Genomic DNA, 27075 nt, shown 5'->3' with positions numbered 1-27075 from the left:
TCAGAAAAGCAAAAATTTTGTGTAAGAGTATCTTTAGTCTTTCACTTTAGGACAATTAAAATATCCTGCTAAAAATATTTTATCTCTTTTAAAGAATCATTATTTACGTTTGAGTTATTTATTCATAATTATTTAATATAGGATAAATGGTAACCTGGAGAAAGATATATTTGAATTTATTTTATAATCAAATACTTGAAAATGCAATGAAATACTATTTTATTTTTTATTATTTTTTAAAAAAGATTTTATTTATTTATGTGAGAGAGAGTGAGAGAGAGAGAGAGAGCCTGAGCAGGGGGGAGGGTCAGAGGGCTGAACAGGAAGCCCAATGCGGGGCTTGATCCCAGGACTCTGGGAAAGTGAGCTGAGCGGAAGGCAGATGCTTAACCAACTGAGCCACCCAGGCGCTCTAAATAACTATTTTATAATTAAATAGTCCAAAGGCATGTTTTTCCTGCTCCTCCATAATTGTTACCTCTTTCTTCATTAAAAATTAGATACTTGGTCAAAAGTTTGGCCCTACCCCAAGAAATATATGCATTGCAAAGTTATTTTCATGTAAATTTAAAAAGGAGGAACAGGCACGCCTGGGTGGCTCCCTTGGTTGAGTGTCAGACTCTGGATTTCAGCTTGGGTCTTGATCTCAGGGTCATGAGTTCGAGTCCAGCATGGAGCCTACTTGGAAAAAAAAAGAGAGAGAGAGAGTACAAATATCTCTCTGTACTCACTATTTATATAACCTAGGTTAACTCTTAGTGCTGTGTGAGGAAGTGAATCAGAAATGACCGCTATCAGCTGCATGCTGGGAAGTGAAGGACGCTCTCTGCATTTGGAAGAACTGACTGAACTCAGAACGCAAAGTTACAGAACACTATGTTACGGGATCAACAAAAACAATGCTATCCAAGCACTTCTGAAAAATTCCTATTTTTGAAGAGTAAGTATAAATTTAGGCTGGCTTAGTCAAAATTATTATTCTTTTAAAAAATTGTCCCACAGGATCCCACTGAGATAGGTATTTAACTTGTCTAATAATGTGTTAGAGCCAAGCGGACCTTAGAGATGACCTCATTCAGGGATTCTTAAACTGGGATCTGCTAATGGCCTTCAAGGGTCTGGAATCACAGTCATGTGCCATATTTTGGTGACTATGTAGAAATATGTCCATTTTTTATTTTGGAGCGAAGAACATAGTTTTCAAGAGATTCTTAAAAGGCTCCAAGACACCTACCAACAATTAAGACCACTGACTTGCCTTTATTGAACAGCTGAAGAGGACAAGATGCAGAGAAATGCAGTGACTTCCCCAACAAGTTAGCAGCAAAGCCTGGCACAGAAAGCAGGCTCTTCAAAATCTTAACGTAAATCTTTCCAGATTGAACTAAACTCTTTGAATGGCCTTATTTTAGTTTCTTAAACCTTCTGTAAAACATTTAAAAATCTAAGATTTGGACAGCTTCCTTTAGTGTATGGAAAGGAAAGTTACTAAGTAGTGAATAGGCTATCGTGGGATTTTCTGCCAATTGCCTGTTTGGAAGTCATACCTTCGTGGGTACCACTTAGGGGCCAGACGTGCAGATGATAACTAACAAAATGAGGTTGTTTGTGGAATATACAGATCTTGAAAATTCTTAAATGTTCCCATTTTCATCTGAAAGCTTGGCATCATACAGATGGTCACACACAAACATACAAAGTATTTTGACCATTAAATCCTAATGGGCAAATTGGATTTTGATTTGCAGACCCAGTCAGATAGGCTAGAGTTTAGCAGGGAGGCAAGAAGCAATTTTGAGGGATAGAGAGCTAAGAATAATGTGCAATCTCTTAAGCATTTTGGATAATATTATGGTGTGGCATGTATTTTAGTGGAAAAATGACAGTGAATTACCTTAGTGACGTGCCATGCTTCAGTAAGCTGTTAATACGATTGACTATCCAACTAAAGAGACGCCCATATAAAGTTTTCGCCATAGCATCTCGGACATCAGTGGCTTTTTCTACAGTATTGGGCCGTATGATGGTTTCTCCTCTGGTAACCACACAGTGGGAGGTAAGAGCTTCTTGTAGTTCATCTGCCTGAATGCAAAGCAGAGAAGCAGCTAAAAAAAATTAACAGATGTGTTAGAAAAAGTGTACTGTATGGTGACTAACATATCATAAAAAAAAAAAAAGAAATAGCTAAATTGAAAAAAAAAAAAGAAAGAAAGCAAAAGTTACAGCAATGGAGTAACTTCCCATAGAACGAAAACATCTCAGTTTACCGTCTTCAAATGACATAAAATAAATATGGGAAGACTTTATAATGTAAAAGTAAGTTACTATTCAGTAGTGGCCACGGCTCTTCTTGATCATTTTTTTCTCTACTTGACTGGTCAAATGTCAGCTGCCGTATAATGCGGCACAACGCAAACCGAACTGGCTGACAGAGGGAAAAACATTTGCACAAGCCAGCATTATGTAAACAACGCTAAACATAATTTCACTGAATTATGTTAAATTAATTTAAAAGCATAATGAATAGATTTGGGATAATTTTTATGCCATTATTATACACACATTTTCAAATGTAGAAATTAATTGTAAGATTACTTAGACTTCAGGGATACACCCAAACAAATGTATTTTATGTAACTTCTGCAATATTTAACCAAAAAAGCATGAACCTTATCTTGACATTCATACATATGTTTTTTGAATCATTCTACTTCTCAGTTATACATTTCGATGACTAAAGTTTGTTAAAATGTGATGCCTGGAACATTTCTTTATATTTAACGATAAGTAAATATCACAGGGAATTTTAAATAAATAATATTTAAATTCAATGAAGAAAACATTTTTGAATATAATAAACATCTTTAACCCAAACTATTACATCACAGACCATTTTTTAAAATCAGTTGTTCTCCTTTCAAATTACTTTCAACATTTTGAATTTACTTTGAGCATTTGGGACGAACGATTTCTTGCCTCTGTGGCTAAGATCATTGAACTTTACTTAAATAAAAGAATTTTTTTGAGACCGTGGCAGTAACACAAGCTCACTGCAGAAATCTTACCTTTGAAGTTAACACTCCGAATTACCTTCCTTTTAGGCCTGTTTACTGCCGCTATGCTGCACATACATTTCATCTTAATAAAATACCTTAAGCATTTCTCATTTTGTTAAATATTGCTTGTAAATTATTTTAATTTGCTGTAAAATATTCTGCTTTATATCAGAATATATCAATAATTTTTAAGTTGTTGGATGTTTAGGTCATTTCATATGTTTGTAATTGTAAAGAATGCTGGGATAAATATTTGGAGCATGAAACTGTGCTCCTGTTTTGTATCATTGTCTTAGCATAAATTGCCCAAGTTCAGCAACTGGTTCAGAGTATACAAATGTATTTAAGTCTTCTGACAGATACTATTTAGCTGCTCTTCAAAAACTCTGAACCAATTACATTATTATGAGCCAAGTAAAAAAACCAATAATTTCAATGCAATTTCATGGGCACCACAGATTTTTGAAAATGACCAATTTGACAGAAAAAATGCCTTTGTTTTTCAATTTGTTTTTAACTGACTCCTAGTGAAGCTAAATACTTTCTTCTTTTCATATTTTTATTAGCAATTGGTGGTTTTATTTTATAAATGGTCATTTGCAATTGATATATTTATCCTTTCCTAATCGGCTTAGAAAAGCTCTTTATAGCTCACACATGTTGTTTATATATACATTGCAAATATTTTCTCTCATTTTCCACTTGTATTGTGATTTCATTTATTTTTCTTTAGTTAGTATGAAAAAGTCTTTAATTTTTATGTAGTCAAATATCCATTAAAAAATCCTTTCTGCTTTTGCTTTTCTGCACATAAAATCCTTCTTTTCTCATTTCAGAATTATATAAATGCACTTTGTCTTGTACTTTTATGATTTTTTTGGATTTAAATTTATATAGGTTTGGAATTTATTTTGGTATATGGTCTATGACAAGAATTTGAACTCCCCCTCCCCCAAATGGCTTGACAGTTCACTGTCCTTATAGCACTGATTCCCTAGTGATTTGTAATGACATTTCCAGCAATTCTACTTGGATCCTTTTCCGAATAGTGTCTCTCATTGATTAATATGTCTATTTCTATTCCTACATTTTTCAGTCATTTGACATATATTTATTGACTGTCTACTACATGCCAAGCATTCTACCTAGGAATATAATGCTAAGTGTAATACCTTGTAAGACAAAATTCTAGTTTGATCATCTTTATCCAGAAGGAATGGGAAACTAATCAATAAATTTAAGTTTATAGATAGAAGGAGATAGAAGGAGGAGAGGGAGAGGAACAAGTTGGGGGAGAGGGAGATTGAGAGAATCCACTGATACATGCTTAAGTGGTTTCTGAATGAATTGTGGAGAAAGGCCTGGAAAAGTTCAAGAATCGATGTAGAAGGAACAATCAGAGGTCACTTAGCTCAGGTGAGAGGTGATGGTGTCTTCAGTGAGAATGATGATAATGGGGATAAAGAGAAGTGCGCAGATTTGAGAGATATTTATGGAATAGAATAGACAGAACTGGTGCCTAATTGAAACAATGCACCTGTAAAATCATCAGGAAACACGGTCTTGCTTTCAAGATAAATCCTTGCAAACTTAATTATAAACTATTTTAAGTAAGTTAGCAAAATTTCTATTTTCCATGAATGGCTATTCCGGAAAGTGCTTTTTAATTAATTTTAACTGTATTCATATTAGTATTAACCTTCTGTGACCCATATGACTGTCTCCTTCTATACAGAAAAAGGTTCTCAATTATCAAAACCATTTCTTAGTTTGGTAGTTTCTACACATATCTCAACATATCTCTGTTGTAAATCATTCTATTCATTGCTGATAACTCTTCTAATTATGATCAATGGTGAGATTAGATTTCATCATTGGAATTTTCTGTTTTTTCCTTCCACTTCCGATAACTGAGGACAGCTGGGAGCTACAGATCCGCTTGGAGCTACTGGCCCATGGGTGCCAAAAAATATTAGATTTTCTGAGCAAAGGGTCAGCCTGGGATCTATGCAGCCTGCAGCACATTGGCTAAAATGGGCTCACCATGGGCTGGAGGGAGCTCCCTCAGAAAATAAATAAATAAATAAATAAATAAATAAATAAATAAATAAAATCAGTCTAATACCTACTGTTCCAATTAACTTTATTTATATATGAAAAATCAGAACAGGTTCCCAGGTCCATGCCAATCATTACATGCCAACCTCAGCCCTGCTGTATTACCAAGCTGATCCCAGAGACATAGTGGGATGGAGATGATAGGGATCTGGGGACAGGTCCAGACCAGGATGGTTGGCATCTGGTCCCCTGAAATTACCCTAAAACATCTCATTCTGTTCCTCATTAAGTATAAATCAGGAAAACATAGATAAATAATATTTATATCATGATTCCCTGGTTATGAATGAAATTTGTAACAGATCTGGAACTATAGGGGCATATGCCCATATTAAAAATAAAAAAATAGGGTATATTCCAAATTGTAATAGCTATGCCACCACAAGATCAGTGGGACACCTTAAGGTATTGGAATAGTTCATCAAACTTTGCTAGTTCGAGAAAAAAGTTGATTTGAAGCAAATACCATGATGCAGTTTTCTTGTATAGAAAATGATTGCAAAATCAGTCAACCCAGGATGAGTGAGTATAAAAGCCACCCAGTATGAAAATAAATATACAAGTCTTTATTACTTATAATATAATATAGATGCTAAATCCATAAAATAATAACTTTAACTCTTTTCAGATCAGTTTACTAAATTTTAGTGATTTTTTTGTTTTTACATTGAAATGCAAATAGCTCCTAAAATAGTCACGAAAGCCTGGTCTTTAGAAAGGTTCTCTAGGCATGAAGATCTGTTTTAAATATTGAACTTTAAAAACTTCATTTTACACAGATTGAATCGGGGTTTTGTTTTTTTTAGTATTCCAGATAAGTACAATTGCTTGAAATTATCTTTATGAGACACTTACAGTATTTCATTAGACATTTTTCAAGAGTTCAGTTTTGAACAGAAGATAATAACACTCACAGTTCTCCAGAGCTGCATGATTGGAAATGTGGCTCTTGTCAATCTGGTGTTCAGTTGCCACAGAAGAAAATTCAATGTTGCCAACATTCAAGATTGCAGCCAATATACTGTATATACTTCCAAGTTGCTGAAACACACCATAAAAATGTTAGCATCACCCTTCCCTGGAGTATAGCAAGGCAGTGATGATGGCTGGAGATAGTGGGGAAGAATCCTAAGGCTCTGGCATAAGAAGGTCATCCTGCAGATGATAATGTCAGATTATGAGACCCAAGTAGGCTTAGTCTCCTTAGTTATTTTAATATGAGAGGTGAGCATGGTGCCTGTTAGCCAGTGAGTGCTGAAAAAAAATATTTTATGAATGCAAATATGAATAAAAATAGAAATGAGGAGCTCCCCTAGGAGGAAGTAGAAATAATCAAATTCCTTAGCCACAGATAAATCTATCTATGGGAAACTTAACTTCAGAACTTAATGTGTCATTTCCAGATGTTCATTTCCCTTGAGACCATCTTAAAAGTGACATTATATGTGTGGATAAACAAGAATTAAGAAAGAGAAATCGAAAGATCCCAGCACCTAAATCAAAGGATATGCGTGATTTAAGTATAGGCATAAGAACTTTGGACTACAGCTTAGAGTTTACAGTAGTAAAACCCTTTTAAATAAGGTACATCAAAAATACATTCAGAAACACACACACACACACACACACACACCAACAACTCTTCTTGGAGGCACTGGAGGCATTTTGCCAAGGAGTCTATGGTAATTGTAGGTGTCATTCCAAGTATGTTCAAGGTGCAGTAAGGTATAGGAAGGAGACAAAATCCTTTATTGTTTTCTTATGTTGCTGCCTTGATTCTAACCCAGCTCCTATACTTATCAGAAATGATTATTCTATCCGCTCCAACATTCCAAGTCATGATATAAACTGGATATGAAAAAAATCTTCAGGGATATTTATTCATTCATCTATAACATATATGAATACAGATTAAATGAATATATAAACATTAAAATAAATATATTTATTGAACGAATATATAGACATATCTGTGTCTATCTAGGTATTCACTTATCTGATGCACATATATTTTATGCCAGGCCCTGCTCTAGTCACAGGGGGATTCAGCAGAGGCAGGACGAAGATATTTGTGTTCCTTGGGGTGTTCAGGCAGTAGAAGGCAGATATTAGAAAAGAAACAAAGAGGCAAACATGACATTTTCAGTACCAAAATGGGCTGTGAAGAAAATAAAACGCAGAGGAGGGAGAGTGACTGGGAAGGGCAGGGAGGGGCTTTTGAGTCGCGGAGGTTAGAAAAGGCCATTCTTTGGGAAGCAGAGGCCTGGATGACAAGGGAGTCAGCCAGGAAAAGAATCAGGACTTTTCTGGAATCAGACTACTACAGGCAGAGGGGTCAGCAAGGGCAAGGGCCTGCCTTGCAGAAAGAAGGTCAGAGTGGGGCTGGAGGACAGTGAGTAAGGGGCAGGGATGTGGGTGTGGCAGGAACCAGGGGGGTGAGCATGGGCAAGACCGGCCAGGCCCTCTCTATGGTAATTGGTTAATTTGTAGGCATGAAGATCTGTTTTAAATATTAAACTTTAACTTCATTTTACACAAATTGGGCCACCATAAAGAGTTTGGGTTTCATTTGAATGGCCACGGAAAGCCACTAGAGCAAAAACAAAACAAAAAACAAAAACAAAAACAAAGCAGGCAGTTGTTATATTTAAACATGACTCTGGCAGGATGTGGAAATGAACGGATTGGGGGCAGATGGAAAAGTAGAATGGGCAGGAGGCTAGTGAGAGGTGGTGGCTTGGACTAGAACTGTAAGCGGTGGAGACGGAAAGCAGTAGATGGACTGGGGCATAATTTGGAAGTAGAACAATAAATATGCTGATGGGCTGGATATGAATCACTTCTCTAAGAAAATTCTCCTGGCGGGGCACCTGGGTGGCACAGCGGTTAAGCGTCTGCTGTCGGCTCAGGGCGTGATCCCGGCGTTATGGGATCGAGCCCCACATCAGGCTCCTCCGCTATGAGCCTGCTTCTTCCTCTCCCACTCCCCCTGCTTGTGTTCCCTCTCTCGCTGGCTGTCTCTATCCTGTCGAATAAATAAATAAAATCTTTAAAAAAAAAAAAAAAAAGAAAATTCTCCTGGTGAGGAATTTCCATTTGTAATATGCATAACTTGTAAAGAAGCAACCAGCATGGGCTTCAATGGCAGGTGGAGAAATAAATACAATATCCGACATCCTGCTGTATTTTTCTTGAGGAAACTATAGACCTTATGGATAATCTACTCCAGTAATACTCCATAAATAGATTGTTGAAAACTATGTTCCTTCAACACTTTGTGTGTTTGTCAATTATGGACTAGAAAGTTCAGATATGTAAGTTCCAAAGTCATATTTTAACCGTATTTAGAGATCCACTATAGAAAATCACATGCTGAATCAATCGAAATTCAATTCTTCTTCAACTGTTGATGAAAATGTGTAATCTTTCTAGACTGGGGCTCTCCTTGATATCCTATAATTACAATATTCATTTAGATTAAAGTTGGAGGCTCAGAAGACAGCAAATCAGGGACCTGGCTCACTTTGGCTTGGCAGCTAGACTGATGGGGCTCAAAGGGGCCTGACCTCAGATACAGGTATGACCTTCACCAAGCACTTGGGTTATTCATGGTATGAAGACTAAACATGTCTGACGCTGGTCACCCCAAGAGGTGCAAAACATTTTTGTTTGATGGTTAACAATAATAAGTGGAAGAACATTTTTCCATTTTCCATATAAAACTACCAAGGCATAAAGCCATCTCACAACTTTCTGCAGACTTTCAATGAACTGAGATTTGAATCCTGACTCCCAGCCCATTGAATGTGCTATACCTTCCCACTTAGGAAGAAGAGTGGCTTGTATGAAAAGTGTATTCTCCAAGTGCTCTCCAGAGTCTGGAAAACATTCACGATCCCCTCTACCTACTCCACCTCCTGCTATATTGCTTTGTCTGTTCTTAAGGAGGCTGGACTGCTGCTGCTTTTGCTGTATCTTCAAGGACAAACACAGTTCTGGTTTGCTGGAGAGTTAGACCGTCACTGTTCTGATGTATCAGGCTCCTATTTACTCCACTGCTGCTCTGGACTTTTCTGCTCTGCTTCTGGGCTTGTACACAAGGCTGATCTCCTATGCACACAGCAACCCAAACCTACGTGTGCGGGCAAGGTCACTTTCCTCTCTACACTGAGTTAATCTGCCCAAGGCAAAAGAATTCAGTTAGAAGGACTCTTCCTCTTCCAGAAGTTTATTGTACTACACTTCTTATTCAATCATCCACCCATCCATTCGTTCATTCAACCATCATTTGTTGACTATTTATTAAGCACTATGTGAGATACTGTGTATATACCAATAAATAAGAATAATTTCTGCTCTCAAGCACTTTACACGCTCCTTGAACCAAAGGGCATGGATCATTTCCTATATTGAATTTCTATATGGATCATTTCTACTTTCTGTATTTTACTATAGATTTTTAAAAATTAATAAACTTTATTTTTAGTATAGTTTTAGGCTCGCAACAAAACTGAGTAGAATGTGCAGAGTTTCTATTTAGCCCCTGTCATCCCCACTCCACACACACAGCTTCCCCCACTATCAACATCCTGCATTAGAGCGATACATATGTCATAATCAATGAACCTACACTGACACATCAGTATGACCCAAAGTCCATAGTTTACATTAGAGTTCACTCTTGGTGTTGTACATTCTCTGGATTTTTACAAAGGTATAATGGCACATTTCTACCATTATAGTATCATACACAGTATTTCCATTCCCCTAAAAATCCTCTGTGCTCTGTCTATTCATCTCTCTTTCTCATAACTTCTAACCACCATTGGTCTTTTACTGGCTCCATAGTTTTGCCTTTTCCAGAATGTCATATAATTGGAATCCTACAGTATACAGCCCTTTCAGATTGGCTTCTATCATTCAGTAATGTGCATTTAAGGTTCCTCCATGTCTTTTCATGGCTTGACAGCTCATTTCTTTTTAGTGTTGAATAAACTCCCGTTGTTGGGATGTGCCATTATTTATGTATCCACTCACCCACTGAACTTGGTATTTCAGTTACTTCAAGTTTTGGCTATTATGAATATAGCTTCTGCAAACATTAGTTTAGAGGTTTTTGTGTGGACGTAGTTTTCAATTCCTTTGGGGTAAATACCAAGGACTTTGATTGCTGGATCACATGGTAAGAGTATGAGAACTCTCCCCATGGAAAATGCCATGTGAAGGACTTTTTTAAAAAGATTTTTATTTTTAAGTAATCTCTACACCCAATGTAGGGTTCAAACTCACAACTCTGAGATCAAGAATCACATGTTCTACTGACTGAGCCACCAAGGCAACCACTGCCATGTGAAGAAGACAGAAATCAAGGTGAGGCATCTGCAATCCAAGGATCACTAAGGATTGCCAGGGAATCACCAGAAAGTAGGGAAGAGGCATTGATTTTCTCTCACAGCCCTCAGAAAAAAACCTTATCTCAGACTTCTAATCTCTAGAACTGTGAGGAAATACATTTCTGTTAAGTCACTCAGTCTGTGGTATGTTGTTATGGCAGCCCCAGCAAAGAAGTATACTATCAATGCTTCTTTGTTAAATTTATGGGTAAGATGTATAACCTTGGGATAATCAAAGTGTTTATTCTTAACTGTTTAAAACCCTTAAAGGAATATTAGAGACATAGTAAGACAATCTGACAACTACTTTTGTGACTTGAATATAAGCACTCATTTGATAGTACACTTATAATTTTAATTTGAAAAGCGTAACATAATTTGATTGCAAATTGTATTCAAATATATAAGATAACTTGATTTACATTAATAATTTTAAATTATTATATTTTCAGGGCTAATAAGTTTAAGTGCTTAAGATTTAAATGATCAGGAACTTTAGAAAATCCTTATCATCCTTATAAGACTGCTGTGTCAGTCATTTGGAATACATGAAAGACTGAGATGTACTAAATTTTTACATAGTTTCAGGCATTTAAAGAACTTAATTATGTTTGTTTAGGACAACTTAAGGTTATATTTATGAGTTAAGTGAACAAAGGTGACTGAAAGTTGTTTCTATTCTTATACAAAGATTGTTAGATGCGCAAATTGAAATAAAAGACGTGTCAAGAGAATAAGAAGATAAGCCATGGATTGGAAGAAAATGTTTGCAAAAGGCACACAAACGTACAAAGATTTTTTAAAACTCAACAGTAAAAAAACAACCCAATTAAAAAAACAACAACGACAAGTCAAAGACCTTAACAGACACCTCACCAAAGAAGATATACAGATGGCAAACAAGCATATGAAAGATGTTCTATATCATGTGTCATTAGGGAAATGCAAATTAAAAACACAAGGGGATACCAGGGCATACCTCTTAGATTGGCCGAAATCCAAAACACTGACACCACCAAATGCTGAGCAACAGGAACTCTCATTCATTGCTGGTGGGAATGCAAACTGTTACAGCTACCTTGGTAGACAGTTTGATGGTTTCCTACAAAACTAAACATACTCTTCCCATATAATTGAGCAACTGAGATCCACGGTATTTACCCAAAGGAATTGAAAACTTATGTTTTCACCAAGAGTGAATCCTAATGTCCACTACGGACTTCAGATCATAATGACATGTCGGTGTAAGTTCATCTGTTTCCAAGGAGGTTCCTAAGAATGCCACATGATTTTCACACCTCCATTCCAGTTCATGCTGCTCTTTTCCTCCCTCTTATACATAATCTCTTCTTAGAACTTTCCAGCAACCAACCACTAGACTTCATGTTTCCGTAACATTCTCTGTTTGTTATCATGGCAATCATTATATCTTACTGAAAATTATGCTTAGTGTATGTGTCTTCTAGCAGATTATAAACTCACTGAGGGTAGAGATTGTGCTTCATTCATGGCACTCAACGCTGGTCAAGCTGCTTTCTTTTGAGTCTTTTAAGGGACAGCAAACTTTTCTTCACCCCATTCAAGAGAGTGGTGAGCAAAAGGACAATCCCTGGACCTCTAAATGGGTGGGGATCACCGTGGACCATGACATAGTGACAGCAGCCCAGGCTGAGGGGTGTGGCACTACCCTGTCTAGTCCTGGGAGAGCCAAAATTCTGCTGCTGCCATTGGGAAAGGACAGAGAAGGCAGGTTGGGAAGGAGCGGGGGGGGGGGGGGGGAGGGGCCAGGTACCCACAGGCTGGGACACTATCAGAGACCACATTACCAGCCAAATAGGAACTCATGGGAGGGAAGGAGAAGCCCTGTCATTAGCATTTGCTGTTGTTTGTATGTAAGGGATATTCTTATGGTCTCTGTGTGTAGGTTGAATTTGGCAATTACTCAAAGCCATAAAATGACACGACCTCCAATCTGCAAAGATTAGAATAAAAGTAAACAGCCCTCAATTTTAGTTATCATAGATAATGACACTTATTGTACTGATAATGAAACTTACATCAGAGAGGTTTAGTCATTGGTCTAAGGATGCAGAGCTAAAGACAAGCCATGCCAAGGACTTGCACCCACAGGTCCTGACTTCCTCATCTAGAATTAGTGTTATTTTAATCAACAGACTTCCTGGCTCCTGTCATTCATGCCATTCAGGTCATCAATGTTGGCCAAGTTATGACATTCTAGAATTGTAACTTATTTTATGCATTTTGAATGAAGACAAGTAGGTATCAACTGATTGTTCTTATTTTTTTATTTTTTTTAAAAGATTTTATTTATTTATTTGACAGAGAGAGACAGCCAGTGAGAGAGGGAACACAGGCAGGGGGAGTGGGAGAGGAAGAAGCAGGCTCCCAGCGGAGGAGCCTGATGTGGGGCTTGATCCCAGAGCACCGGGATCATGCCCTGAGCCGAAGGCAGACGCTTAACAACTGTGCCACCCAGGCGCCCCTCAACTGATTGTTTTTAAATCCTTATCAAATGACTAACTAAAAAGGACTGATATGCCTCTCTCCCCCCAGCCAAAATCAATTTTTTAAAATGAAGCATTTTACAGAAATTCACTTAAAATAAAAAATTTATGTCACACATATTATTTTATCGTAACAAAAGTGATAACTCATAGTCCAAAGAAAATGTATTAGATTGTTATTTTAGACGATCATAAGAAACGTATGCAAAATTAAAGCAGAAAAAGGCCTTCTCATCTTAGACTTCAGACATATGACTCGGTGCAGAGAAAAACAAATAAAACTTCCCATCACGACAGTGTAAATATTGTCTCTAAAATGAGTTGAATCATAAAATTAGTGATCATTTATTTTAAAGCTGCGGCAGGAAAATGGCTGAGGAAATCATGTGTTTTTAAAAAGTTTTAGAGTTTTCCAATTTGTGTGATTTTTAGAGAATATCTGATTTGGCTTTGCCTGTCATTCCTTTGGATTATGCTGACTCACCAGTTGCACAAGTGAGTTGCAGCCCCTAGGGACACAGACACTGTGGGTGCTATCAACACCCAGCAGAGAACGATAAGGGTGGTGGAGGGAGAGAGAGGGAGAGAAAGACACTCATCTTGGAGAATCACCGTAACCGTGGTAGTGAAGTGTGAAGCTGTGCTTGGGGGAGGTGAGAATCATACTACTGAACTCGACATAGAGAGTTGCCTAATTCCAAAATGGAACTGAAGCAGCACTGACGCAGGACATACCAAGAAAGCCAGGAGATTACCAAAAAAAAGTTAGGGCTTGGATAAAAAGGAAGTAAACATCGACTCAGTCTAAGTCCACTGTCTCCAAACCTGGGCAGCCTGCCCCGTTCACTCTCGGAGTCTCTGCTCTCAGAGGGGAGACACCACATCTGGGAGAGTCACCGTGGACTGGACTAAAAGTCTTCACAAGATATTTAGCAGGGATTGTGCTTCATTCCAGAATCAGATTTTATATTTTCCTTTATTCTAAGCTGTGTGTTTAGCTGTTTGCATGTCCAATAAACACTGAGCATGTTTAAGTTTGGAATATTATATTTTAAAGAAATGAATTAGATTTGTCAGATGTTAACCACGAGGCTGGTTTCATTTTAATGTTACTTAACATCGTTCCACTAAGTAAGAGAAAGGAACTGAGCCAAATATAAGTAAAATGTTGCCTCTTATGAGGGGGACTTAGAAGTAAACAAACCAATTAAAAATGATTCTCTGCTTCTAAGATAGCAACCTCTGGGGGAGGGAACTGCTAAGAAGATCAGCTCTTCTGATGACAAAAGGCAGGGAAAAGAACTACAAAGGGATCCAGCCCTGGTCAGAAGCAGGAGCTGCCTGCCTGGTGTAGGACATGCTTCCAGTTTGGAGAATGCCCTGAGATGCAGTTAACCTCTGATATTCCCCCTACCCCGTCAGCCAATGGGGCCAGACCACAGTCCAAAGGGATATCTATCACTACCAACATTCATCTTATTACCAAGGATTGGAGAGAAGAGTAGATGGCTGCTTTTTATGTTATTCACTGCACCCACCAACAAATTGGCCTTGGCATTAAGAGCCAGGATACCCCCCAGCGCTTCAATCAACTTGTCTCCACAGGTACAAGCTTTGGGTGAGGGCAGGGGGCAAAGTTAGGGAGGGGAAGTGACAGAGCAGAAGGGGAGGAGCCAGATTTCAATGTGAATTTTGCCAGGCAGAGCGGGGAAGGTTCTCGGGGCAGCAGCTGCACCCAGGGAGGAACTGTGGTCCGGTAGGGTTCGGGTTAAACTAATTCCTGCCATGTCAGCCAGCAGAGCAGCAAACATCCTATTTTTACTCACAGTGCCGTCAGTCTAGGATTATACTGTGCTGAAACACTCAGGGGAGGACAAGGTCTTGGTCCTATGAGCCAGAGAGCGAATGACCCAAGTGATCACCTGTGATGCTCGGGACATCAGAAGTAGAGCATAAGAAAGGGAGCTAGAATATGGCTGAAACTCAAAAATAACTATTTTATTAGGAAATGTATTAGGGTATTCTGTGACCCTAGACAGTTCAGATGTTGTTCCTAAAAGGTAGTCCGGTCAATACAATGCCATACCCAGACCTCAGAGCACATACTGGGGTGGATAGCCACGGGAAATTCTATATGCTTAAGAATCCCTCCATTGTCAATTCCTATGCTGCCCTTATTGTTTCTCTCCCAGCTCTCCAGCAAAAACTGCTCTTGGTCAAGCCAATTCTCCTACCCTCATATATCCATCCAGTCACGCTGCCCACCTTTGTTGTCAATGTTATCTTCTCTTTGTGAGGACAGAGCAGGGGAATGAAATTCACACAGGGGCCACTGTAAGAACCAGGCATCTGTCTCTCAGGAGAACATTGTTCACAGTAACATTATCGCTAAGAGCAGAGTACAAGCTTCCTCCAAACCTTAAGAAATTTTATCAAACAATGGAATCTCTAATTCTCTAATTCGCAAAGTTACCTAATGCATCCACAGAGAGAAGGTCCCCCGTCATCTCCTTTCGCCCAGCTATCTCAGAGCCAACGAGTTTCCCTATCTGAGCTACAGTTTACTGGTTATGGAGTTGACAGCCTGAGTTGTAAGCCCATAGTTCCAGGAAGGGCTCATGAATCTACAGGAAAAAAATGCATCATTCAGAAACGAAGATGGTAAAGCTGAAGTCTCTACTTCTAAACCAAAAAGTTACTCAACTTTAGCTCAAGACGTCTTGTGATTAAAGTATTTGCCTAAGAATGGCTTCCACCTTGGCTTGCCACTGAGTCTATGGTATTGTTTTCCTCTTGTCCATGTAATTCACAGTTGTCTGGCAAAAACTGAGAAGTCTTTGGGGAAAGTCATGGTAATAATTCCTCTCTGGTCCAGAAGGAGCTATTTCTCCTTGGTTGGTGCTGGAAACAGCCTGCCCGTTTCCATGTGGAGGCTCAACCTCTTATGCACTTCTCCCTACAACCAATTAATTCATCTAGAAACAGAGTAGCAATGTTTACTCAGAAATTAAGGAGGAACTCTAAATTCTGGGAATGTAAATGTAGCCAGGCAGGGCGTCCTCCGACCAAATCTGAATTCCTCTTGGCTATGAATAAAAGCCACATTAGAAAAAATTAACTCTAAAAGTTTAAGTGCTTCCTGATGGAAGATTACCCTGGTTTTTTATTTTATTTTATTATGATATGTTAGTCACCATACAGTACATCCTTAGTTTTTGATGTAGTGTTCCATGATTCATTGTTTGCGTGAAACACCCAGTGTTCCTTGCAACACGTGCCCTCTTTAATACCCATCACCGGGCTGGCCCATCCCCCACTCCCTCCCCTCTAAAACCCTCAGTTTGTTTCCCTAAACCTCCCCTGGAGGCCTGAAAGCGGGGCCCTAATTTCAAGTCAAAAGAAAGGCTATTTATCTGTCCTTCTTTTCCAACCTCACTCTGTCGGCAGAGATCCCACTTCGTTCCCTAGCATCAAGGTCTTGAGAATATCCTCCCCACTGTCCTGAAGCAAGATACTTAAGGTGGAGTCAAAAGCTTTCAAGGAGAAGGCAAGGCTATGTTACTTAGTGGTAAGTCTCGTAGTTCCATATTTGGAGAAGATACACTTGGCAGCAAACTTTATGTCGACATGTACATCTTTAGAAATACTATTTTCTGGTAAGCAAATGGACCAATGGACTAAAGGTTATTGTTGACAGCCTTCCCTTTAGAAAGGGACAGCTCTGCCTTAAAGATGATTAGTTCAATAACTTCACAGCACATAGTCTGAATGACTTTTGTAAGTTCTCATTTCTATCAGCATCTCTACATTTTATATCCTGGTTAAATCTTCCAAATTTCTGGAGATTATTTTCCAAACTTGTGGGTATTATTTTCAGCTCAAGCTCTTAGTAGGGATCTGTAACCCAAGGAATATCAGTAAACTTCTTAAGCAGACACATTAACTGTTTAAAATTAATGACACAGGAGTGTCATTTATAAAAATGAAATTAAAACTCAACAAATTGCACATTACCTTCCTAAAAGAGTTCATCTAAAACCCTGACTCACATTCAGAGTGAAGTGGTAGCTTTTATCACAGTATCGAATCAACACAGCAAATAGTAAACTGTTGACAGCAGAGACTGAAAGTTTCTTTAAAAGCCTTTAGGAGTTCCTATTAAACAAGATGCTTTGTTACAAAAATTTTAAAAATACAACCCATGTCATGAAAGAAATATTTATGGCTCAAGCCCTAGATGCTTTCATTAAGTAAGAATGAGGAGCCAAGTATTCTCCTTAGGAAAAAGACCAAGAGACTAAATTATTAAAAATATAAAAATAAAATTGAAATCAATAATATATACAATGAAATAAGTTACAGGATGGGTAAATAAATTGAATAGATGCTGTTTTGTTTTTAAGATTGAAAAGCACTTGTAAGCCCAATTGGAGATAAAAGAGAGTAAGGCCAGGGGCGCCTGGGTGGTACAGCGGTTAAGCGTCTGCCTTCGGCTCAGGGCGTGATCCCGGCGTTATGGGATCGAGCCCCACATCAGGCTCCTCTGCTATGAGCCTGCTTCTTCCTCTCCCACTCCCCCTACTTGTGTTCCCTCTCTCGCTGGCTGTCTCTATCTCTGTCGAATAAATAAATAAAATCTTTAAAAAAAAGAGAGAGAGTAAGGCCAAATATATATATATTCACATATATATATGAATGTGAAAGGAAACACAACCAGAATAAATTAAAAGCATAAGAAAAAAGCATCAGTCATATCTGTGGTATCAGATCTGATGATGATTTCTTAGGAAAATACAGATAGCCCAGAAAGAAAACAAAATTTAAGTAGATAATTATCACAGAAGTGTCAGAAAGATGATTTTAAAAGGCCCAAGACCAGAGGCACACACAGCTGAGTTTTATCTAACCTTAATTCGAAGTTTTAAAACCACCATTCCCCAATCTTCTCTAATGATAGGAATAACCTGTGGTGATTATAAAAGGCCCAGATGACTAGGTCTCTTCCTTGGAAATTCCTATATAGCAGGTCAGGATAGGACCTAAGTATCTGTATCCAGGTGCTTTATATCTCCAGAAACACTGAGAACTAATTTTAACTCTGATTTAAACTTTTTTTTTTTTTAGAGATTTTATTTATTTATGTGACAGAGAGACAGCCAGCAAGAGAGGGAACACAGGCAGGGGGAGTGGGAGAGGAAGAAGCAGGCTCCCAGCGGAGGAGCCTGATGTGGGGCTCGATCCCGGAACGCCAGGATCACGCCCTGAGCCGAAGGCAGATGCTTTAACGACTGCACTACCCAGGCGCCCCTAAACTTTTTTTAAAAAAGATTTATTTATTTGAGAAAGAGAGAGAGAGAGAGCGTGCACGCGCACAGGAATGCCTGTGTGAGTGGGGGAGGGGCATAGGGCGAGGAAGAGAGTCTCAAGCAGACTCCTTGCTGAGTGGGGAGCTGAACTTGGGACTGGATCCCATGACCCTGAGATCATGACCTGAGCCGAAACCAAGAGTCCAACGTTTAACCAACTGAGCCACCCGAGTGCTCCTCTGATTTAAATTTTTATAAGTCAAAGAAAAAAAGATTAAAAAACTCACTGATATAACTTCAATATGTAAATCTGATAAAGATAAAAAAGACAACTAAAACAACAGATAAACGTCACTGATGAATATAGATGCAAAAATTCTAAATAAAACAACAGGACATGGAATCCAGAAATTTGTCAAAAGAGAAGTACAGTCTGATTACATTAGATTTACTCCAGAAATGTAAGGGTACTTACATATTAAGAAATCTATCAACATAATAAGTGATATCAAGTTGCTGAAGAAAAATATGATTATGTCAATTGGTGATAAAAAGACATTTGATAAAATTCTACAGAATTCCTAATAACAGCCCTAAGTAAAGCAACAATAAAAGGAAATTATTGTGATAAATGCTCTTTATCAGAAATAAGAGTAAAACACTGAAACCATTTTATTTAAAATCAGAAATGAGACAGGGAGACAAGTTATAATCCTTAGTAATTAATACTGAGACTCTAAGTCTTAGACGTTTTAAGTACACAGAAAAAAATGATATAACAGGAAAAAAGTATAAAACTATTCCTTTTGCTGATGACATGATTATATATTTACAAAAGTCCACCAGCAGAAAAAAATATTTAGGATGACAACCAAAAACCATGACCTGATTAGAAAAAAAACTAAAATTAAAGCTTAAGTTCTAGATAAATAAAACTATAAATTATTAAAAACTCAAACAACATCTAAACAAATGGAAAGGCATGTCACGATCTCGGATGAGAAGACATAAATAACATCATAAAAATGACAGTGCCCCAAAAGTTAATATATAAATTTAATACAATTCTCCTTAGAATTCCAGCTGGGGGTTTGAGAATCAAATAAGTTGATCTTAAACTTATTATGGAGAAACAGGTGCCAGACAATAGCTAAGGCAAGTATTGAGAAGAAGAAAGTGAGAACAGGACTTGCCTTTCTTGGTAGGGATGCCTTATTAAAAATATAGAATTAAGCCACTGTGATCAAGTCAACAGAATATTGATATAGGGACAGAAAGATAGACTGGTGGATAAAATAGAGACTCAGAAAGAGATTCCATGTAATATAAGACCTTAATATATGAGAAGTCAATCCAGTAAGCAAGGGGTATAGTCTTTAATATAGTGAGGCATGACAGGCCCTCCACTGGAAGAAAATAATAGTGACGCCCCATTTGGTACTATGTAAAAAATAAATTTCAAATGGATTAAATATATTTAATACATTAAATATATTTTTTTTAACTTTCAAAAAATCTAGGAGACTACATGTATAATGCACACAAAGGGGAGAATTTTTAAAGCAAGACTAGAACCCAGATGTTATAAACAAAAAGGTAAACTCGTTTGAATACACAAAAATTAAAACCCCATTTTTGTATGGTAAAAGATACAATAAAAAGTAAGTATGTCACGGGGGCGCCTCGGTGGCTCAGTTAGTTAAGGTCTGACTCGATTTCAGCTCAGGTCACGATCTCACAGTTGTGAGACTGAGCCACAGTGTTGGGCTCCACTCAGCACTGAGTCTGCTTGAGATTCTCTCTCTCCCTCTGCCCCTCCCCTCACTCACACACAAACTCTCGCTCTCTTAAATAAATAGATAATCAATCGATCAATCTTAAATAAAGTATGTTACAAACAAGCCACACAACTGAAAACATATTTATAACACAAATGATAAAAAATGTCTATAATGTTTAATGAGAACTTACAAATTGACATAAAACATAGAATTGGCTCAATAAAAAGGGCAAGATACATAAATATGCAATTCATAAAAAAGAAAACCTAAGTAGCCAGCAAACAAATGGAAAGATGCTCAAATTCACTATTAGTCAAGGATATACAAACTCAAAATGAGATCGTACTTATACCCATCAGATTAACAAATATTTAAAAAGTTACAACACATGGCAGAGATGGTGATGGGAAAGGTACTCACATACATTGCTGGTGGAAATATGAAGTGTTTCATAGCTGCTGGAAGGCAGTGTTGCAATTCATATTCAAATTTAAAATACACATACCTTTTGACCCAGGAATCCCACTACGGGGACCTATCCCATAGAAATAAAAGCACCAGAGAATAAAGGCATATTCTGTCTTTGTTCAGAATGACAAAGATCTGGAAACATCAAGAGCTGTATGCCCAGTCATATCTGAATGGCAGAATAAATTATGATAGTACACCATGGGACACTATGTTGCCTTTAAGAGGACTGATTTAGGGCTATACTAGATGACTTGAAGGGATTTCCGCAAGGTATTGCTGAGTGAGAGAAACCAGATATAGAGAAGTGTGTGTGATATAATACCATATCAATAAACAATGACCAGCCCTCCAGAGTCATGTGTATGTACACGTGTGTATATACGTGTGTATGTGGTGTCTCCAGTTTTTTATGAGAAGGGAGACGAGTACGAATTTTTGGATTATATTCCCATCCATTTGCTGGGGAAAGGGAAAGAGAACAGATATGGATGGAGGGGGTGAGATGGGGAAGAGAGAGCTGAACAAAACAGAAGTTTTAAAAGACTGCACTAGAAAGTGACAAGCTGATCTTCAAATTCATAGAGAAATTCAAGGAACCCAAAAGGATTTTACAAAAGAAGAACAAAGTTGGAGGAATCACAGTGTCGAATTTCAAAACTTATTAGAAAGCCATGGTGATCAAGACAACATGGTACTAGCATAAACACAGACAGAGAGGTCATTATACTAGAATTGAGAGTTCAGAAATAAATCTCTACATTTATATATTTATGGTCAACTGACTTCCAACAAGGATGCCAAAACCAATCATGGGGACAGAAGAGTCTGCAACAAATGACTGTGGTACAACTGAATATCTATGTGCAAAAGAAGCTACCTCACACCAGACACAAAAATAAGCTCAAAGAGGAACAGCGACCCGTATGTAAGAGTGAAAACTATACAGCTCCCAGAAGAAAACTAAGGCATAAATCTCTGTGACTTTGGATTAGACAATACTTCATTATATTTGTCACCAAAATCATAAGCAACAGAAGAAAAAAGAGGCAAATCAGATATCATAAAAATTAAAAATATGTATACTTCAAAGGATACCATCAAGAAAGTAAAAAGACAACAAATGAGAGAAAACTTTTGCTAATCATAAAACTGATAAGGGACTTGTAGTTACAACATAAATAATTCTTATAATTCAATAATAAAACATAACCCATTCTTCTGAAAGGTAAATTATGTGAATAGATATTTCTTCAAAGAAGATATGTAAATGACCAGAAAGTACATGTAAAGAAGTTCAGAGTCATAAGCGATTAGGGACATGCGTATCAAAACTATAATGAGATACACTTCATACCCACTAGGATGGCTCTGATATAAAAGACAGATGACAGTAAACGCTGGGGAGGATATGGAGAAATTAGAACCTTCATACACTCCTGGTTAGGGTGTAAAACAGTGCAGCTGTTGGGAAAACAGCCTGGTAGTTCCTCAAAATGTTAAACACAATGTCACCCTATGACTCAGTAGTTCCACTCCTAGGTATATACCAAGGAGAAATGAAAACTCACGACCACACAGAAAGTTGTACATGAATGCTCATAGCAACATTATTTGTAATAGCCCCCAAATGGAACCAACCCAAATGTCTATCAACTGATGAATGGATAAACAACATGAGATATATCCATAAAGTGAAATATTATTCAACAGTGAAAAGCAATGAAGTACTGATCTGTGCTGCAACTTGAAAACATTAGTATGTTGAATGAGGGAAACCAGTCACAAAGGATGACGTATTGCATCACTCTGTTTATGTGAACTGAATAAAAAGCTCCATGGTGATAGAAAGCAGAGATGGGGCAGGAACGAGGAGGAACTCCTAATGGCTAGCGTGTTTCTTTTGGGGGTTAAAAATTTAGAGCATGAAAATATTCTAAAAATGATTATGGTGATGGATGCACAACTCTGGGAATATACTAAAAGTCATTAAAATGTACACTTTAAATGGCTGACATGTATGGTATGTGAATTACATCTTAATAAAGGTGTAATTAAAAACTGCACTAAAAACAAGACTGCACTAAAAAAGAATATGTCCTATGTTCCCATTTATGCATTTATGCAAAAGGTTAAATATATGCGGGAGATGCAAATGTAAGTGAAAGATTAAGAACAAAACCAAATTCAATTATATATCAAGACCACTGTTTCTTTATATATAAAGTAAATATTGTAACATTCTAGTAAATAGTCTAGTTATTTCATAAGGTTGTTTCAGTAATTAAAAGGATGATTCACATAAAACACTTGATACAACACCTGCCATATATTAGTCACTCAATAAATGCTAATTCTTACCATTAGCGATGACAAAAAGATACTTCCTAAAGAGGTTCAATGTCTTTCATACTTACCTCCATTGTAAAACCTATGACTTTGAAACATTGCTCAATTAATTCATATTGGGATTTATAGAAACTATTATTCATCATGTCCTGTACTGTTCTGAGGTGGTCATTTTGTAGATATCTGAAAAAATATGAAAGGATGGGTCAAAATCTACAGTCCAATAGAAAGTGAAAATATTACTTATAAAAGTACCACCTGCTGAGTTACCTGGGGGGCTTATTTTCAGGCAATTTGTAATGGGCTAGTTTCTTCTTTTCAGCTAAGCCAGCGTAGATGTAGTAAAAAATATGAAAATTTTTTTCTCCACTGAAAAAAATAAGACATTTTCAGTAAGGTGATTAGTAAGAATATTTACTAGTTGTTAAAATTACTTGGCAATATAATTTTCAGAACAACAACTAGGAGTGCTACAGTGGGTTTCCCAGAGTACTGGATTTTGGCTTTTATTGTCATTGTTACTATTTTCAACAACCACTGTCATTAAATTTCAGACACTGCTAAGCACTTTATATGAATCATTCAATGCACATTTGTGAGTGACCACCAGGCATTGATCTAGACACCGGAAATGTAGCAGGACTGAAACAGTAAACAATCCCTAAACTCTTGTATTTTACATGCCAGTGGGAGTAGAGAGAAAAAGAAACAATTTTATGACGATATATCAGATGGTCAGAAGTGCTACATTATCTAATTTACCTTTCATAGGACCCTAGTTACTCATAGGATTCCCTCATTTTATATACATGGACACTAAGACTTTGATGGGGGTACCATTCTCCTCTCAGGTCATGGAGTTGACGGCTAAACTGGATTCAAACCAGGGCTGTTTAACTCCAAAGCCTAAGTCTTCAACCACCTTGTTAACTGCCTTTCTGGCGCTCAATTTTCTCACTTGCATGAGAAATCTGTCTCTGTCATCTACGTATAAACAGCATTCCCCAGATTCTGGAATAATACAAATAAGGGAGTAATAGCAACAATGTATTCAATTATGTATACATATTTTATATATATATATATATATATATATATATATATATATATATATATATACATACTATGTATGCTTACATATGATGAAATCAATGATAGCAATGATATGAGGGACTGGAGAGAGAAATTAGGATTATTTTGTTATTATAAGGTGCTGACTATAGTGTTATTTGAAGGTAGACTTCAATTAGTGGTAAATATATATTGAAAACTCTAAGACAACCACTTAAAAAGTGAAAAAAGGATCACCAAAATATGCTAAGAAAGGAGAGAAAATGGAATCACAGATAATGCTAAATTAAAACCACAAAAGGCAAAAAAAGAGTGGGAGACAAAAATAGGAACAAAGAACAAGGGCAACAATTAGAAAATAGTAATATGAGAGATATTAATCCAACTATCAGTAATCACTTTGAACATCAATGGTCTAAATACACCGATTAAAAGAAATTGTCAGAGGGATCAAGAAACAAGACCTATACATATGTTATCTACAAGAAACCCACTTTAAATATAAAGACATATAGTGGTTAAAAATAAATGGATAAAGAAAAATATACCATGCTAACACTAATGAAAAAAGAAAGCAGGAACAACTCTATTAATTTCATACAGAGCAGACTTCAAAGCAAGGAAGTTCTCAGGGATTAAGAAATGTATTACATTATGATAAAGGGTTCAGTTCTCTAAGAAACATAATAATCTTTAATGTTTATGGGCATAACAACAGAGCATGAAACTATGTGAGGCAAAAACTGATAGAACTGCAAGGAGAAATAGAAGAATCCACTCTTATGCTGGGAACTTCAACACATGTCTCTCAGAAATGGACAGATCTAGCACGTAGAGAAGCAGCAAGGACACAGTTGAACGCAACAATAATATCAATCAACTGGATATAACCAATACCTTCTAGACTACATCATCCAAAACCAGCAGAATTCACATCCTTCTCAAGCTCATATGGAACATTCAATAAGACAGACCATATTTTAGGCCAGAAAACACACCTTAACAAATTAAAAATAATTGACATCATATAATCTCTGCTCTTAGACCAACAGGAATGAAACTAGAAATCAATAACAGAAAGATAACTGGAAAATTCCAAAATATTTGGAGATTAAACAATGCAGTTCTAAATAACACATGGTTCAAAAGATAAATATTAAAAAAAATTTAAAAATATTTTGAACTAGTGAGAATGAAACCATGACTTACCAAAATTTGTGGGATGCAGCGAAAGCAGTGGTTAGAGGGCAATTCATAGCCTTGAATGACTATATTAAAAAGAAGAAAGATCTAAAAATAATAATCTAAGTTTTCATTTTAGAAAACTAGAAAATGAGCAAATTAAATCCAAAGTAAGCAGAAGAAAAGAAATAATAGAGCAGAAATCAATAAAATCAGAAACCAGAAATGAGTAGAGAAAAATCAATGAAACCAAAAGCTTTTTTTTTTTTTTTTAACAGATCAATAAAATCAATAAGTTCAAGGCAGGCTAAGAAAAAAAGAGGATAAAAATTACTAACATCAGAAATAAAAGAAGGGCCATCACTACAGGCCCACCTATGGAAACTAAAAGGATAATAAAATAATACTATGAGCAACTCCATTCTTCAAAACCTACATGAAATGAACCAATTCTTTGAAAGATCCAATTTGCCAAAACTCACACAAGAAGAAATAAGTAATCTGGAGGCTCAAAATCCATTAAAGGAATTGAATCAATAATTAGTAATCTTCCAAAATAGAAAGCTCCAGTCCCACATGTGTTCATTGTTGAATTATGCCAGATATTTCATGTAGAATTTATACCAATTCTTTACGGTCTCTTTCAGAAGATAGATGCACAGTGAATACTTACCTTGTTCAATGAGGCCAGCATTATCCTAATACCAAAATCAAATAAAGATATCATAAGAAAACTATACAACCCAGATGAAAAACTCAACGAAACTCGAGCAAATTGAATCCAGCAATGAATAAACTGAATTACATACCATGACCAAATGGTATATACCCCAGGTATGCACAGCTGTTTCAGCATTCAAAAATCAATCCATGTAATCCATCATATCAATAGGTTAAAGAAGAAAAATCACATGATCATACCAGTAGATGCAGAAAAAGCACTTGACTAAATCCAACAGCCATTCATGACAAAAACTCTCAGTAAACTAGTAACAGAGGGGAACTTCCTCAACTTGGTAAAGAATATCTATAAAAAACACTACAGGTAACATCATACCTCATGGTGAGAAACTGAAAGCTTTCACACTAAGATCAAGAACAAGGCAAGGATGTCCCCTCTCACCACTTTTTTTCAACATTACACTGGAAGTCCTAACTCATACAGATTGAGAGGGGAGAAATAAAACGTTTTTTTATAGATGACATTATCGTCTATATAGAAAAAGTGTAAGAATTGACAAAAACCTCCTTGAACTAAGAAGCAATTATAATAAGTCTGCAGGATACAGGTTAACATATGAAAGTCAATCCCACTCAAAATCCTAGCAAGTTATTTTGTGGACATTGACATTCAGATTCTGAAGTTTATATGGAGAAGCAAAAGACCCAGAACAGCCAACACAATATTGAAGGAGAAGAAAAAGTTCAAAGGACTGACACTGCCTGACTTCAAGAATTCCTATAAAGCTATAGTAATCAAGATAGTACAGTATTGACAAAAAAATAAGTCAAGCAGAGAAAGACAATTATTGTATGGTTTCACTCCTATGTGGAACATAAAGAATAGCACGGAGGACCACAGGGAAGGGAGGGAAAACTGAATGGGAAGAAATCAGAGAGGGAGACAAACCATGAGAGACTCTGGACTCTGGGAAACAGTCTGAGGGTTACAGAAGGGAGAGGGCAGGGGGATGGGGTAACTGGGTGATGGGTATTAAGGAGGGCACGTGTTATAATGAGCACTGGGTGCTATGCAACTAATAAATCATTGAACACTATATCGAAAATTAATGATGTACTATATGTTGGCTAATTGAACATAATAA

At 37.0% G+C, this 27075-nt stretch overlaps 1 protein-coding gene across 1 annotated transcript in view; it reads right to left on the bottom strand.

The window, feature by feature from the left end:
• MYO3A (myosin IIIA) overlaps positions 1 to 27075 on the bottom strand; it is a 232053-nt gene that overhangs the window by 84587 nt on the left and 120391 nt on the right. Inside the window, exons 16-19 of the mRNA XM_045775374.2 lie at positions 23267 to 23365; positions 23065 to 23179; positions 6089 to 6215; positions 1895 to 2105 (exon numbers count right to left, since the gene is read on the bottom strand). Of these exons, the coding sequence (XP_045631330.2) occupies positions 1895 to 2105; positions 6089 to 6215; positions 23065 to 23179; positions 23267 to 23365 (552 nt within the window). The remainder of the gene's footprint in view (positions 1 to 1894; positions 2106 to 6088; positions 6216 to 23064; positions 23180 to 23266; positions 23366 to 27075) is intronic.

The sequence above is a fragment of the Ursus americanus genome, chromosome 31 (assembly GCF_024610735.1).
Source record: "Ursus americanus isolate L20-20 chromosome 31, mUrsAme1.1.p, whole genome shotgun sequence".
NCBI classification, from domain to species: domain Eukaryota; kingdom Metazoa; phylum Chordata; class Mammalia; order Carnivora; family Ursidae; genus Ursus; species Ursus americanus.
The sequence above is the reverse complement of the archived record's forward strand: the minus strand, read 5'-3'. Positions and strand labels throughout refer to the sequence as shown.